Source organism: Elephas maximus, chromosome X (genome assembly GCF_024166365.1).
Source record: "Elephas maximus indicus isolate mEleMax1 chromosome X, mEleMax1 primary haplotype, whole genome shotgun sequence".
Lineage (NCBI taxonomy): Eukaryota > Metazoa > Chordata > Mammalia > Proboscidea > Elephantidae > Elephas > Elephas maximus.
This window is the reverse complement of record NC_064846.1, coordinates 38,623,770-38,637,955: the sequence shown is the minus strand read 5'-3', so window position 1 is coordinate 38,637,955 and position 14,186 is coordinate 38,623,770. Positions and strand designations below refer to the sequence as shown.

Sequence of the window (14,186 nt, the reverse complement as noted above, 5' to 3'; positions counted from 1 at the left end):
AACTAGTTTCTCATCAGTTAGTACACACATTGTTCAATGTCATTGATTAACAACCCCATGACATGTCAGCACTCTCCCTTCTCACTCTCCCTTCTAATGGGTTCCCTATTACCAGCTATTTTTTGTTTCTTTTAAACAGTACATTTTTAAAAAATATTTTACTTCTTGGAAAACAGTTTGATGGTTTCTCAAAATATTAAACATAGAGTTACTATAAAAAAATGACCCAGCAATTCCACTCTTAGGTGTACCCAAGAAAAATGAAAGCATTGTCCACATAAAACATTATATACGAATGTTCATAGCAGCATTTTTCATAATAGCCAAAAGGTGTAAACAACCAAAATGTCCATCAGCTGTTGAATGGATATATAAAATGTAGTGTATCCATACAGTGGAGTAAGTTTCAACAATAAAAAGGAGTGAAGTAAATGATATAGCATGAATGAATTTTGAAAACATCATGCTAAGTGAAAGAAGCCAGTTACAAAAGACCATGTATTATATGATTTCGTTTATATTAAATGTCTAGAATAAGCAGATCTCTTGCCAGGGGCTGGGGAGAGGGAAATGGGGAGTGACTGCTAGTCAATATGCGGTTTCTTTTAAGGATGATGAAAATGTTGTAAACTTAGAGAGGTGTAGTGGTTGTACAACTCTGTGAATATGCAAAAATCATTTAATTGTGCTCTTTAAATGGATATATTTTATGGTATATGAATTATATCTCAATAAGATGTTAAAAAATTATTGTGAAAAAATATTGAATGTGTCTAGAAAATCCTCTGCTTACATCTTTGAGAATTTTCTGGACTAAAAAAAAATAATTACATTATAGATCATCTCACTGTTATTTTTTATCTCAGGAAATTTTAGCCAGTGTAATGATTAAGAATCTGGATACTGGAGAAGAAATACCTTTGAGTCTTGCCGAAGAGAAACTGCCAACAGGGATTAATCCTCTCACTCTACACATCATGAGGAGGACTAAGGAATATGTAAGGTATGGCCTAACATTATTTGTCATTTGTTGGCAGTTCAAATCCACCAGGCGCTCCTTGGAAACTCTATGGGGCAGTTCTACTCTGCCTGTAGGGTCGCTATGAGTCGGAATTTACTCGACGGCATTGGGTTGGGTAGTCCAAATGGTGATTTCTCTGTTTATGTACTGTGACATTCTCTAATTTGATTTCATTTAATCTGTTTTTTTAGTCTGGAATTTATGTATCGTTAAAATTTGTTCTCTCATGATTGCACAATTACTTGAGAAAAACCACATAAATCTTATTTAAAATTTCCTAGTATTTAGTTTTTCTTTTTTAAAAATGATTTGTATTATGGTAGAGACAGTGTAAGGGGCACTGGTGGTGCAATAATCACTCAACTGCTAAACGAAAGGTTGGCAGTTCTAACCCACCCAGCAGGTCCGGGGGAGAAAGACCTGGCGATCTGCTCCTATAAAGATTACAACCAAGAGGTCCCCGTGGGGCAGTTCTGCTCTGTCACACTGGGTCACTATCAGTCAGATCAACTCGACAGCACCCAGCAATAACAACAAACCAAACCCATTGCCATCGAGTCAACAAGAGGCAGTATAAAAATATATTGATGCCAAAAAGCCATGTGGAATGAACACCTCACTTTCTGGAATCTTGCTTGAAGAATCATAAATTTTATAACTATTTTTACTGTCTTTGGAGGGTTAGAAAATGGCTTAGAGCGAATTGGTTGACTTTATTGTGAGATGTGTATGGATCTAAGGTATAATTTTTTGTAAAAGCAAAAGCTTTTTTATTAAATATAATTCATGATATATCTGATGAGTGGGGTAAGAAGATATCTGGAAGTTAACGTCTGTGCAGCACATTTTGCCCAGCAAAAAGCCTTGTTTGTAGTAGGATTTCATAAATTCCTAAATTACATTCACTTAGATTTTGTACATTGTAACTTGTTTAAAGATTCTATTCTTCAATCTCTGCAGTCCTTAAATTCTCAGGGTCATATTTTAAAGTAAAATCATATAAAGCCTGTTAACAAAGGTTTTTTTTCTTATTCTGGTAAAGATTTGCTAATTATATAGTAAGTATAAATAAAGATTTCCAGATGCACAGGAGAGTTTCTTTTGACATGGCTTCTTCGCCTCCTAACAGTAATGATGCGGCACAGTCAGATGATGAAGAGAAATTGCAGTCTCAGTCAACAGATACTGATGGTGGAAGGTTAAAACAGAAAACGTGAGTTTATAGTACATCCTTTTTCTTCATTTCAAGCTTTTATATAAAATAGGAGAGTCACCATACTGTGTTAAATCTATGCTCTGTCCAGCTCATATGGCTTCCCACCACCACTCTCCCTGTCCCCAGCCAATGAGTTATGAGTTCCTTGAGGCTGTGTTGGTCATTTTTATAGCATCTGACAATAAAGTAAATGATCACTAAGTTTTGAATCATCCCTGTAGGCATGGTAGGCATCACAAGTGTTACTAGAATGATAATGATTGCCCTCCTTAAAGTTGTCTGTTCCTTTTTCTTCATCTCTGCAGACCCTGTTTGTCCTTCTTAACCCAGCTCTATGAAATTCTTCCTGGCTAACCCAGCTCATAGTTAATGTCTTCTTTTTCCAACTTCAGTGATACCTCTAGCCTATTAACTCACTTTTGCCCTGTATCATATATTAAAGTGTTTTTGACTTAGCAAGCAAGATGTTACACAATTAAGCGTATGCTGTGAAAGGATCGTGATCGTTCTTCTGTGTCATCCTTTCGTTTCACCAACTGACTTCTAGCACAGTGGTGGGCATACTAATTTTGCTGGACTATACACAAGTTGGCAGTCCCTGGGTAGCACAAACCATTAAGCACTCAACTATTAGCCAAAAGGTTGGAGGGTCAAACCCACCCAAAGTGCTTCAGAAGAAAAACCTGGCAATCTGCTTCCAAAAGGCCACAACTCTGAAAACCCTATGGAGTGCAGTTCTACTCTGCACACGTGGGGCCACCAGGAGTAGGAGCCAACTCGACGGCAGTTAACAACAACAACATACACAAGTCACTTAAATGACAATAATTCATTCTGAGGCCCAAAGCACATTGTCCATTTGAGTGTTCCTTTCCAAGAGTAGGTGTATGAGAGAAAGCAATAAGAATTTTTAGAAAAGATGTGCTCAAATTGAAGTATGTAATAATACCTCAGATATCTAGAACTTTTCAGGAACCTGAGAAATTGGGAATTACGCAGGAGAGATAACACATAGTTCATGCACTAAAGCTTTTGCATCTTTCTAAGGGAAATGCTCCTCAGGTTTATTCAAAGCCATTGTTCTTACTTTCTGCCTAATTTCTTAAACATTCTGGTCATCTGTTTTCTGAACTCATAGAAAAATAGAAGCAGTAAATTGTGACCATGTGTAAGTGGACATGTAAGACACGTCAGGTACAATTCTGACTGAGAGAAGAATCAGAAAAATGATAAAAGAAGTCATGCATAGAACAACTATTCTGTACAGCAGTGCTTTCCAATCTTTTCTCATGTCATGACACACACAGGAAATGATGACATTTAAACTGAATGCTGAATGGTCAGAAGAGACTGGCTCAGGGTTCTGCTTCCCTGGGCCCTGTCCAGCTACTTTGAAGGCTGGGGGTGGGAAGAGAACCAACATTAAGGTACACCTGTAATCCATTTGAATGGCCCTGGATATATTGAAGAACAGTAAAGATGGTAACAATGACCCTGTTTTCAAGGAAGGAGACTTACTGAACATTGAATTCATTTAGAAAGCATGGAAGTATATATTTTAGAAATATTCTCTTCCAAAATGATTAGAATGTCAGTTTTCTTGCTTATAAGGTAGTAATGAATCTGTAGTTATCCAAAAAATGTAGCTTCAGAGTTACAGGTATCAGAGACCTTATAATGTTGCTAAAAATGGTTTATCATCTTTTGCTCTCTGATTTCCAAAAGTAATAAAGAAATGTGTAAAACAGAAAATGAACAGACGTCTGTCTTAATCTCACCTCTAGAAATAATCAGTGTCCATGGTTTGGTCCATTTTCCATAGAAGTTTTTTTTTTTCTCACAGAAATGGGATTAAACTATACCTGTAGTTTGTCCACTTGCTTTTTTAAAATCTAATACGTTGTCAACATCTTTTCATATCAGTACCAATAGTTCATAAATATATTGCAGTCTTTCTATGAGCCAGGTGTGGGTGTTTAGGTGCTGGAAAATAGTTAGCACGACAATCATAAATCATAGTCTCTGTCCTCATAGAACTTATGGTTAAATGAGACAGATACTAAACCTGTAATTACACAGATAAATCTACATTTGTAGTAATTCCTGTAGAAGAAAAGTGTGGTGTGCGGTGAGACTATGTAACAGGGAAACCTAGTCTGAAGAGCCAAGGGGAAGGCTCTTTGTTCAGGGCTGTTTGATCTGGGACCTAAAAGATGAATTTCAATTAGCCAGGGGAGGAGTGTTCCAGGCATAAATAACCATATGTGCAAAGGCCCCAAGGTGAAAAAAGAGCTAGGTATATTTAAAGAACTGAGGTTTGCCTCATTAGTCTTAATCATTTTAAGTTGTATAGATATACCATTATTTATTTATTCATTCTCTGTGGATAAAAATTTCACTTATTTCTGCTTTTTATCTATTCTAGATAGTGCTGCAACAAACATCTTTGTGTATATAGCTTAGCAGTCTTTTCAAATACTATCCTTAATATCATAAGCTCCGATGAATTGGTAAAAACTTTCCCCTGATTTGTCATTCTTTTGTTTTAAACATCACATACTGTGGTTTGTTTTCATTATCGTAATATGTGAAATTTGGGAGTTAGATAATTGAAAAAGAATAAATAAGTTCCATTTATAGAAGGTTGAGGTGCATACTTGGGTTACATTGTGTTTAGGCATACCTACTGGGAAAGTGCAGCCAAGTTTTATTACATCTAAATATCCAACCTGAAAAAGACGGGACAACAGAGTATCTTGGGCTACCAAAGCATTCTGTTTTTTAAGTAAATACCTCTTTACATTTTATTTTAATTGGTGAAATGTACTTTTAAGAACAACTCCCTGAAGCAGTTTTCATTTCAGGTTCATCTCCCCCCAGGCCCTCTAAGTCAGATTATCTGCGGGTGGGGCCCAGGTATATGTACTTTAACCAATCCCTCCCAGCCACTCTCCTCCCATAGTTGAAAATTATTATTCACAGTTGAAAATTGATACCCTAGAGTATATGATATATAAATTGAGGGGAAGCACCTGTATTTTCTTTGTAACCATATTGACTTGAATATATTTATTCCATAGCATAAGGGATTTGGAAACTCAAGCATCTACTGTATATGTAAAGAAATAGGTTATTTCAAAATAATATACTTTACCATTTACAGCTGATGAGTTATATGCATGAATTGTTGAGTTAATAAGACATGTTTCTGGAGATTCTTTCTGTTTTTGTTTTGGTTAGGACTCAGCTGAAGAAGTTCCTAGGAAAATCAGTAAAGAGAGCAAAGCACCTTGCTGAAGAATATGGTGAACGTGCTGTAAATAAAGTTAAAAGTGTTAGAGATGAAGGTAAATGAAATAGAACATCTTTACTGAATATTCAATGAATTTGTAATCACTTAAATTTAACCTAGAGTTTATAAGAAGCATTCTATTTAATCTATTTAATCGAAAAGAATGAAGTCTTTATAGCTAATATCTTAATATTTAAATAGATCGTAAATTATTTCTTCTGTCACTACATTTTATGAGTTTGAGGAAAAGTGAATTTGTACATCTTAAACATGAATTTGTACCTTCTTTGTGAATGTGACCACCTGGAAGAGCGTTTAGTAATCAGTTATAAATTAGTTTTGTACGGCTATTTATTTTTTATAAATATTTTCAAAATTAGGTAAAATTTCTAAATTTGCATAGATCTTAACTTCATATGCCGTTATTATTCTTACACTCATTTCTTTGATTTAATAAATACATAGTACTTATTCTGTACAGGCACTGTTCTCAACACTTTCACCTATATTCATTTAATCCTCAAAAAAAACCTATGAGGTAAATCCCATTATTATCTCCATTTTATAGATGAGAAAACTGAGGCATAGGAAGGTTGAGTAATTTGCCTGTGGTCACATAGCTAATGAATGACAGAGCTGGATTTGAACCCAGGCAATCTGACACCAGACTCCATGCTCTTCACCAGCATGCAATTTAGTAACAGACAAATTTTGCTTTTCCGTGTAATAAATTTTGTTAGTGAGTAGTGGGTATAAAGATATGATAGTTGCTATATCCATATTAGCTGGTATTGATTTCTATTAATGCTTTTCTGTTAAGTGTTTCATACTGATCAAGATGACCCTTCATCAAGTGATGACGAAGGAATGCCGTATACACGACCAGTTAAATTCAAAGCAGCACATGGTTTTAAAGGACCTTACGATTTTGATCAGATCAAAGTGGTGCAAGACCTTAGTGGAGAACATATGGTAAGCTGCCTTTTTACACTTCAGAATTGATACTGTTTCTTTTGGGAGAAATACTTTCACTTATATAGGGCTGATCTCTCCGTAATGTGTGTGATTTTGTTAGCATGACTCAAGAAGAGCAAATGTATATTAATAAGATTTAATGAATAGATAATGCAGACGTCTGTCTTTTAAACATTGTTCAAGAAGTTAAGTTACTGAATAAAACTCTAGCCCTGTGTCATTAAGAAATATAAAGCTACAAATCTTTAAAGCAGCTGAATTAGGGGTTGGTGTGTCACTTTGAAAAATGTTTAAAATGTTCCCCAGTGTATTTGAAATACTTTACATAAGTATTTCAGAAGCTCAGTGTGTTTTCTAAAGTCAGGTACTTGGTGTAAACGAGGAGTGGGAGGTACAAGTTCTTTATCAGAGTTAAAAGGTACCAGAGTAGATGAAAGTGCACAGATTGTATTGCAGTTGCCTCTGAAAATGTTTGGAACACAAGGAAGGCAGCAATAAGACCCAGAAGTAGAAAAATGATGCTGTGTGTCCTTGATCTGGGAATCTAAAACCCTGTCATCTCTCAGCATCTTACAGTTCCTAAGTGGACTTTGATCTGTCTTTCTCCCCTTGCTAAGAAAAGAAACTGATGTCCTTGAATTTTCCTCAGTTCATCTACATTTGTGTTATTATATTTAGAATCAGCTCTAGATTATATGGGGATAAAAGAAAATGTGTGTGATACAAAGGATATAAGAATTTTAAAAAGTGATTTTTAAAAGCTACCTTCCAAATACATTTGTTTTATTATATAGCCTTTAAAAGTTGTCATAAGTGGATGGCAGCCAGATTACAATTTAAATTTTGGTGCTTATAAGCTACACATAAAATGTTTGAGTTCATTATAGTACTAAAGAATCTGATAAATTTCCTTGTACTGTATTGACTCCTTATTTCCTGTTTTAAGTGAAATCCCATTGTAGTGGGCTCCAAATGACAAATTCCTTAATCTACTTGAGTTTTGTGGAAATTAATACTATTCCAGTAAATGAGCTCTTTTGCCTCTAGCTTGGATAATCTTTTTTTTATGCATAGATGTGTGTTAGAACAGTATTTGTTGTAGTAGGACTTGGCCTTTCCAACTTAGGGTTTGCGTTCTTTTACACTCCTACACACACACACACACACTCCCCACTGTTTTCAGTATCTCAGGATTCTTCCAAGGATCCTGTGGGTGGGTTAAAACTTCCAACCTTTCAGTCAGTGGAGCACATTAACCTAATGGCTGCTAACTGGAAGGTTAGAGGTTTGAGTCCACCCACAGGTGCCTTGGAATAAAAGCCTGGTGATGTACTTCTAAAAAAATCATCCACTGAAAACCCTATGAAGCTCTTTAGAACTCTCATTTCCATTAATATGAGGACAGGACTTATGATCTTGAAGTTGTTAGTTTAGATTATGGCAAACTGCTACTACCTCATCTGGGCTTTCAGCATCAAGTGGTGTTAATAATGTCAGCAATATCTTCTTATGTCTCATTTGGCATGATTTTTAACTTTGGCTTAAAATTAATGTTTCAACTTTTAAAGAAATAAATTTGAAACTTTGTTTTCATAGGGAGCTGTTTGGACCATGAAATTTTCTCACTGTGGCCGATTACTTGCCTCAGCTGGACAAGACAATGTAGTGAGAATATGGGCTTTAAAAAATGCTTTTGACTACTTCAACAATATGCGAATGAAATACAATACCGAAGGTATTCACTAATTGATGGGCTTTTAAAATCCATAGAAATCTAGAAGTTTTACATTGTAGGTATAATAATGCCCTTCTTATCTGAGAATCATTTGCAGCAACCACTACTTTCCATTAACAGCCACAAACCTAAAATTAAGACAGACGTCAAGAGCGAAAAAAACCTTTAAACCCAATGAAAACAACTACCACAAAAGCTTTCAGCTTTGGCTCTTCTCAAGCGTAGTGCATCCTTATATTCATCAACTATTATTATCTGGTTTTCCCTGGCAACCTTCAGTTCTACCCTAGATTAAAATGAAAGACCTGATTAATATAGAAAAAAGAATGAGAATAATATATAAATCTAGTAAATAAAGATTAAAGGATACATAGCCATGGAAAATAAATATGAACTGTCAGTATATCAAAAGGTATATGAAAAAATGTTAAAGGAAAAGCAAAACCTAAGAATATTGTATACACACTGATGACAGCTATGTAAAAATATTAACGTGTCGTGGTAAGTACCAAGAAAGTATGACGCATTAATGGAAATAGGAGTTTTAAGTTTATGGGATTCTTTTTCTGAAATTAGTTACCTGTGCAATAAATTTTCTCTACCACCACCACCACCCCACCACCCCCATCAGCCAAAGCTGAAAACAAAAAGTTAACGGATGAGAGAAAGGTAGTGAAGATCCACTAACAATGGAGAATAGAATAGTAGAAGCACCAGTTTGAGGAACATAGAACCCATTTTAAAAAATTTTTTTAAAACCCATTGCCATTGAGTCGATTCCAACTCATTGCAACCCTATAGGACAGAGTAGAACTGCCCCATAGGGTTTCCAAGGAGCGGCTGGTGAATTCAAAGTGCCAACCTTTTGGTTAGCAGCCAAGCTCTTAACCACTGCGCCACCTGGGCTCCAGGAACATAGAAATGTAGAGGAATTCACTAAATTGGTAAGCTAGGACCTATATACTTTAGTAGCTTTTAAGGACATTGCTTACATTATGCTCTAATACGTCATTAAAGATGGTGAATTGATAAGTTAAACTTTGTTCACTATAAGTGAATTTTTCTCATCCTAGCCATTTGTCATTTCTTTTGTTCACTGCCTGGAACAAAAAGACTATTTCCAGTGGCCCTTGAGACTTATCCTGTCCCAGACCCTTTGTGCCCCTTTATTGTTGATCTCACTACTTGTTAGGACTAATAAGAATTTATTTGCTATTAATGATGCGGATTTAACAGTAAAAAAGATAAAAAATATTTTGTTGCTTAAGGAGTTATACTTCATTTGCTTGGAAAATGTATTTTTCCAGAATACTACATTCTCTGATTATTAATTATGATTATATGTATGTATGCATACATGTGCTTTTATAATGATCATGTTGTTTTTAGGTCGTGTGTCCCCGTCACCTTCTCAGGAAAGTCTAAATTCATCAAAATCTGATACAGATACAGGGGTATGTTCATAGTTTTATGGTTACTATTATGAAATGCTATGATTTGATTTGTTTACCATAAAGTATCTGATTGATTTTCAGAAATTACTCTTGCATAAATGCACTTAATTAAAAAATTAACATTTGGAGTTGGAAGCAAGAGTTTTCTAATATTGGAATTGGTAAATGAAAAATTTGATATTTAAAGTGACAGTGAACAATATTATGCAAGCCAGTAAACTACAAATATAAACTTAAATACAACAAAATCCCCTTCACTCAAATCCATATTAGATATTTTAGAATAATAATAATGGATATCCAAATACATAATTAAGGAAAGAGAAAAAATATTCAAACATTTTAATTTCTCATTCTTCTTGGTTTAATAAATGCTTTACCAGTTTCAGGTAGTTGAAATATCTTAATGCTTTTCACTTGATCTTAGAGCTGAAAGGTTACATACAGCCAATTTTAAACATAAACGGAATACAAAATGTTACCCTAAATTGTCACCTGTGCTTCTTATGTACTGCGCTAAGCAAGGGAGAACCTAAACTGTCCACCTGTTCAGCAATATTTTCTGGGATTCCATTGGCTTTCTAGTATTTGACACTAACTTTTTCCGACTTTAAACATACTCCTCTTGGTTTTCCATGGTCCTGTTTCTTCTTGGTCTCTTCTTATATTCCTGCTGTCTCTCCCTCTTTCACCCCCTTAACTGGTACTGTTTCTCAGGATTCTGTCCTCGACCATTCTCAGTCATCTCTGTGTGACCTTCAGTTTGCGTCTATAAGCTGATGATTTCCTGCTTGCTCTCCCTAGCCCTGAACTGGCTTAGATCCATAATTCTTTGTTTCTTTTCACTAGCTTTATGTTTTTAAAACAATACTGGGACCTTAACATACATGCTATTTTTATAACCTGTCCTTTTCAAGTAATAATATTTAGGATATTTCCACATGTTTTTTAAGCACATCAGTTAATAGATCTCAAAATGAACTCCCTTGAAAGATGTTTTTTGAGTGCCTGCTATATGTGTCTAGACACTGCTAGATTCTATAAAATCAACTGAAACAGAGTCTCTGGCCTCGGGCACCCTGCTGGCTAGTGAAATAGATAAATACTACAATTACAATTAGGTGGTAATAAACTCGAGGGCACTGGGCTTGCTTGCTTGCTTATCCTATAGAAGGTACTACAGAAGTATAGGAGCCTTATAAATCAGAGTATCAAGAAAAGTTTCCTTAAAACACTAAACAGACAATAGATGAGTGGTAACTTTGGTGAAGGGTAAGACAGTGTCTGGGGTCTTAAAAGCTTGTGAGTGGCCATCTAGGATACTCCATTGGTCTCACCCCCTTAGGAGCAAGGGAGAATGAAGAAAACTAAAGACACAAGGGAAAGATTAGTCCAAAGGACTAATGCACTACATCTACCATGGCTTCCACCAGAGTGAGTCCAGTACAACTAGATGGTGCCCTTCTACCACCACTGACTGCTCTGACAGGGATCACAGTAGAAGTTCCTGGACAGAGCTGGAGAAGAATGTAGAACAAAATTCTAACTCACAAAAGACCAGCTTTACTGCCCTGACAGAGACTGGAGAAACCCCAAGACTATGGCCCCTGCACACCCTTTTAGCTCAGTAATGAAGTCACTCCTGAGGTTCACCCTTCATCCAAAGATTAGACAGGCCCATAAAACAAAATGAGACTAAAGGGACACGCCAGCCCAGGGCCAGGGACGAGACGGCAAGAGGGGACAGGAAAGTTGGTAATAGGGAAAGTGTTGACATGTCGTGGGTTTGATAACCAGTGTCACAGAACAATATGTGTACTAACTGTTTAATGAGAAGCTAGCTCTGTAAACCTTCATCTAAAGTACAATAATAATAATAAGTTTCCTTGAGGAGACGATATTTGAGCTAGAAGTTGGCTGTTTGAGAGAAGTACAAAGACTTGGAAGCTGAAACATCATGGCATGTTAAAGGTACTACAAGAAATTCCTTGCAGCCGGAGCAAAGGCTGCAGTGAGCGAGTCATAGGAGAGGTAGGTAGAAGCAAGGTTTTTAATGGCTTTGTGTGTCAAACCAAGGCGTTGGAACTTTATCCTGCAAGCTTGGGGAGGAGAGAGGGCCTTTGGAGGGTTTTAATCAGGAGCTTAATTAATATGTTCAGAGTTTTGTTTAAGAAAGGGCATTCTGGTACCACTACGAAGGGTAGGTTGGATGGGAGCTCCAGGCAGGGAAATCACTGAAGAGGCTCTTAATCCAGGAGGTACATGGGCACTTTGGTTATGATAGATTATGATAGCGGCAGAGATAGGAACAGTGAAGATAAACTGAATTCGAAGATGTAAAAGAAGTCGAGTCTCTAGGACTTGCTGACTGAATAACTGATGATAATTAAGAAGGATGACTCCTTAGGTGTCTGGCTTGAGTAACTGGCTAGATGGTAATGGACCTTCATGAAAATATAAAATGTGTGGACAGAATCTGTCATCTATGCACAATCCTGCTTCTCCTCTCTTCCGAACCTTATTTACTGGCCCATTCACCCAGTCAAACACTCTGGGGTTGCTATCAGTTTTTCTTCCTTATGCACATGTCAAATTAGTTACAAGCTCTTATCCACTCTACCCTTATTCCCAGATGCCTGTGGAGTCTGTTCCCTCTTCCACCATTGTCACTTACATCTAGGCCTTCAACTCTTTTTTTTTTTTCTTTTCTTTTTTTAATTATAATATTTTACTGTGTTTTCCGTGAAGGTTTACACAGCATTTTAGGTTCCCATTCAACAGTTTCTACGCAGGTTGTTCAAGACATTGATTACATTCTTCACAATTCATGAACATTCTCATTGTTTTCGTCCTGGTTGTTCCGTTTCCATTAATCTACTTTCCCTGCCCCCTTACATTCTCGTCTTTGTTTTAAAGTAATTGTTGACCATTTAGTCTCATATAGGTGATTTTTTAAAGAATTACAGTACTTACGGGTGATATTATTTTTTTAGCCAATTTGTTATTTAGATACAGGGTGACCTCAGGGGTCTTTTGTTCTGTTTTTTAAGTAGCATTACCTTTTGACATCTGCACAGACCTGAAATCTGGTTTCTCTTCCACCAGGAGCATGAATTACTAGCAATATAAATAAGAAATCAGGATCATACAGAGAGGTGCATCAGGGAGGTATGGGCAACAGGTGAAGAAAAAACAGTTTGTTCACTCTAACAAAGAGCAGACCCAAGGGCACATGGTCTCAAATTCTGAAGCAGCTGTGCTGGGGCAAAGACTGGTGTGTGGGACCCCAGAAGACAAATGGGGGAAGAAGTGATAGGGTAGCATTTTGCTCTACTGGAAAAAACTTTTTCATAAGGTGTTGCTTTCCAAAAATAACTTACATTGTTCCATGAAATAGTGAGTGTACCCCTGGTCACTGAAAATGTGTAAATAGAGGCAGTGTGGCCCTCCATCTGGAAGTTACAGAGAGGATTTGTGTATTTCTGAGGGAAGTTAGGCTCCATGCAGGCAGGCATTCATTCATTCAACAAATACTTACTGAGTGCCTGCTATTTGCCAGATACTGTGCAAGTCCCCAGACAACCCAGAACCACAGCTCTCAGTAGGCTGACTTTTGGAGTGACTCAAATATAGCTTAGGCCCCTTGGTGTTGCAGATGGCTTGCACTCTTAGTGGTTCAAATCCACTCAGCAGCACAACGAAGAAAGACCGTTCCTGACGATCTACTTCCGTAAGATTACAGCCATTGAAAACCCCCCTATAGAAGTGTAGTTCTCCTCTGAAACACATGGGGTCACCAGGAACAGGAATTGACTCAACAGCAACAGGTTTAAACACATCCAGGGCACCAAGGTGGTAACCACTGAAACTATAGGCAAAGAGTTCAGAAGGACTCAGACTGTATCTGGTGAGCCATCCAGGCAAACCCAACCTACAGTGGGTTGGCTCTGTTTTTTTCTTAATGTACTTTAGATGAAGGTTTACAGAGCAAATTAGTTTCTCATTAAACAATTAGTACACATATGGTTTTGTGACATTAGTTACCAAACCCACAATATGTCAACACTCTCCCTCCCCGATCTTGGGTTCCATTTTACTAGCTTTCCTGTCCCCTCCTGCCTTCTAATCCTTGCCCCTGGGCTGGTGTGCCCCTTTTGTTTTGTTTTGTTTTGTTTTATGGGCCAGTCTAATCTTTGGCTGAAGGGTGAACCTCAGGACTGGCTTCACTACTGAGCTAAAAGGGCCATACTGTCAGGGTTTCTCCAGTCTCTGTCAGGCCAGTAAGTTGGGTCTTTTTTTGTGAGTTTGAATTTTGTTCTACATTTTTCTCCAGCTCTGCCTGGGGCCTTCTATTATGATCCCTGTTAGAGCAGTTGGTGGTAGTAGCCGGGCACCGTCTAGTTGTACTGGACTCAGTCTGGTGGTGGCTATGGTAGTTGTGGTTCATTAGGCCTTTGGTCTAATCTTTCTCTTGTGTCTTTAGTTTTCTTCTT

General features: G+C 37.0%; 1 protein-coding gene across 1 annotated transcript in view; it reads left to right on the top strand.

The window, feature by feature from the left end:
- The window catches only part of WDR44 (WD repeat domain 44), a 96,069-nt gene that overhangs the window by 49,762 nt on the left and 32,121 nt on the right, over positions 1-14,186 (top strand). Inside the window, exons 7-12 of the mRNA XM_049872653.1 lie at positions 867-1,003; positions 2,151-2,234; positions 5,478-5,584; positions 6,350-6,501; positions 8,101-8,239; positions 9,629-9,693. Coding sequence (XP_049728610.1) covers positions 867-1,003; positions 2,151-2,234; positions 5,478-5,584; positions 6,350-6,501; positions 8,101-8,239; positions 9,629-9,693 — 684 coding nt within the window. The remainder of the gene's footprint in view (positions 1-866; positions 1,004-2,150; positions 2,235-5,477; positions 5,585-6,349; positions 6,502-8,100; positions 8,240-9,628; positions 9,694-14,186) is intronic.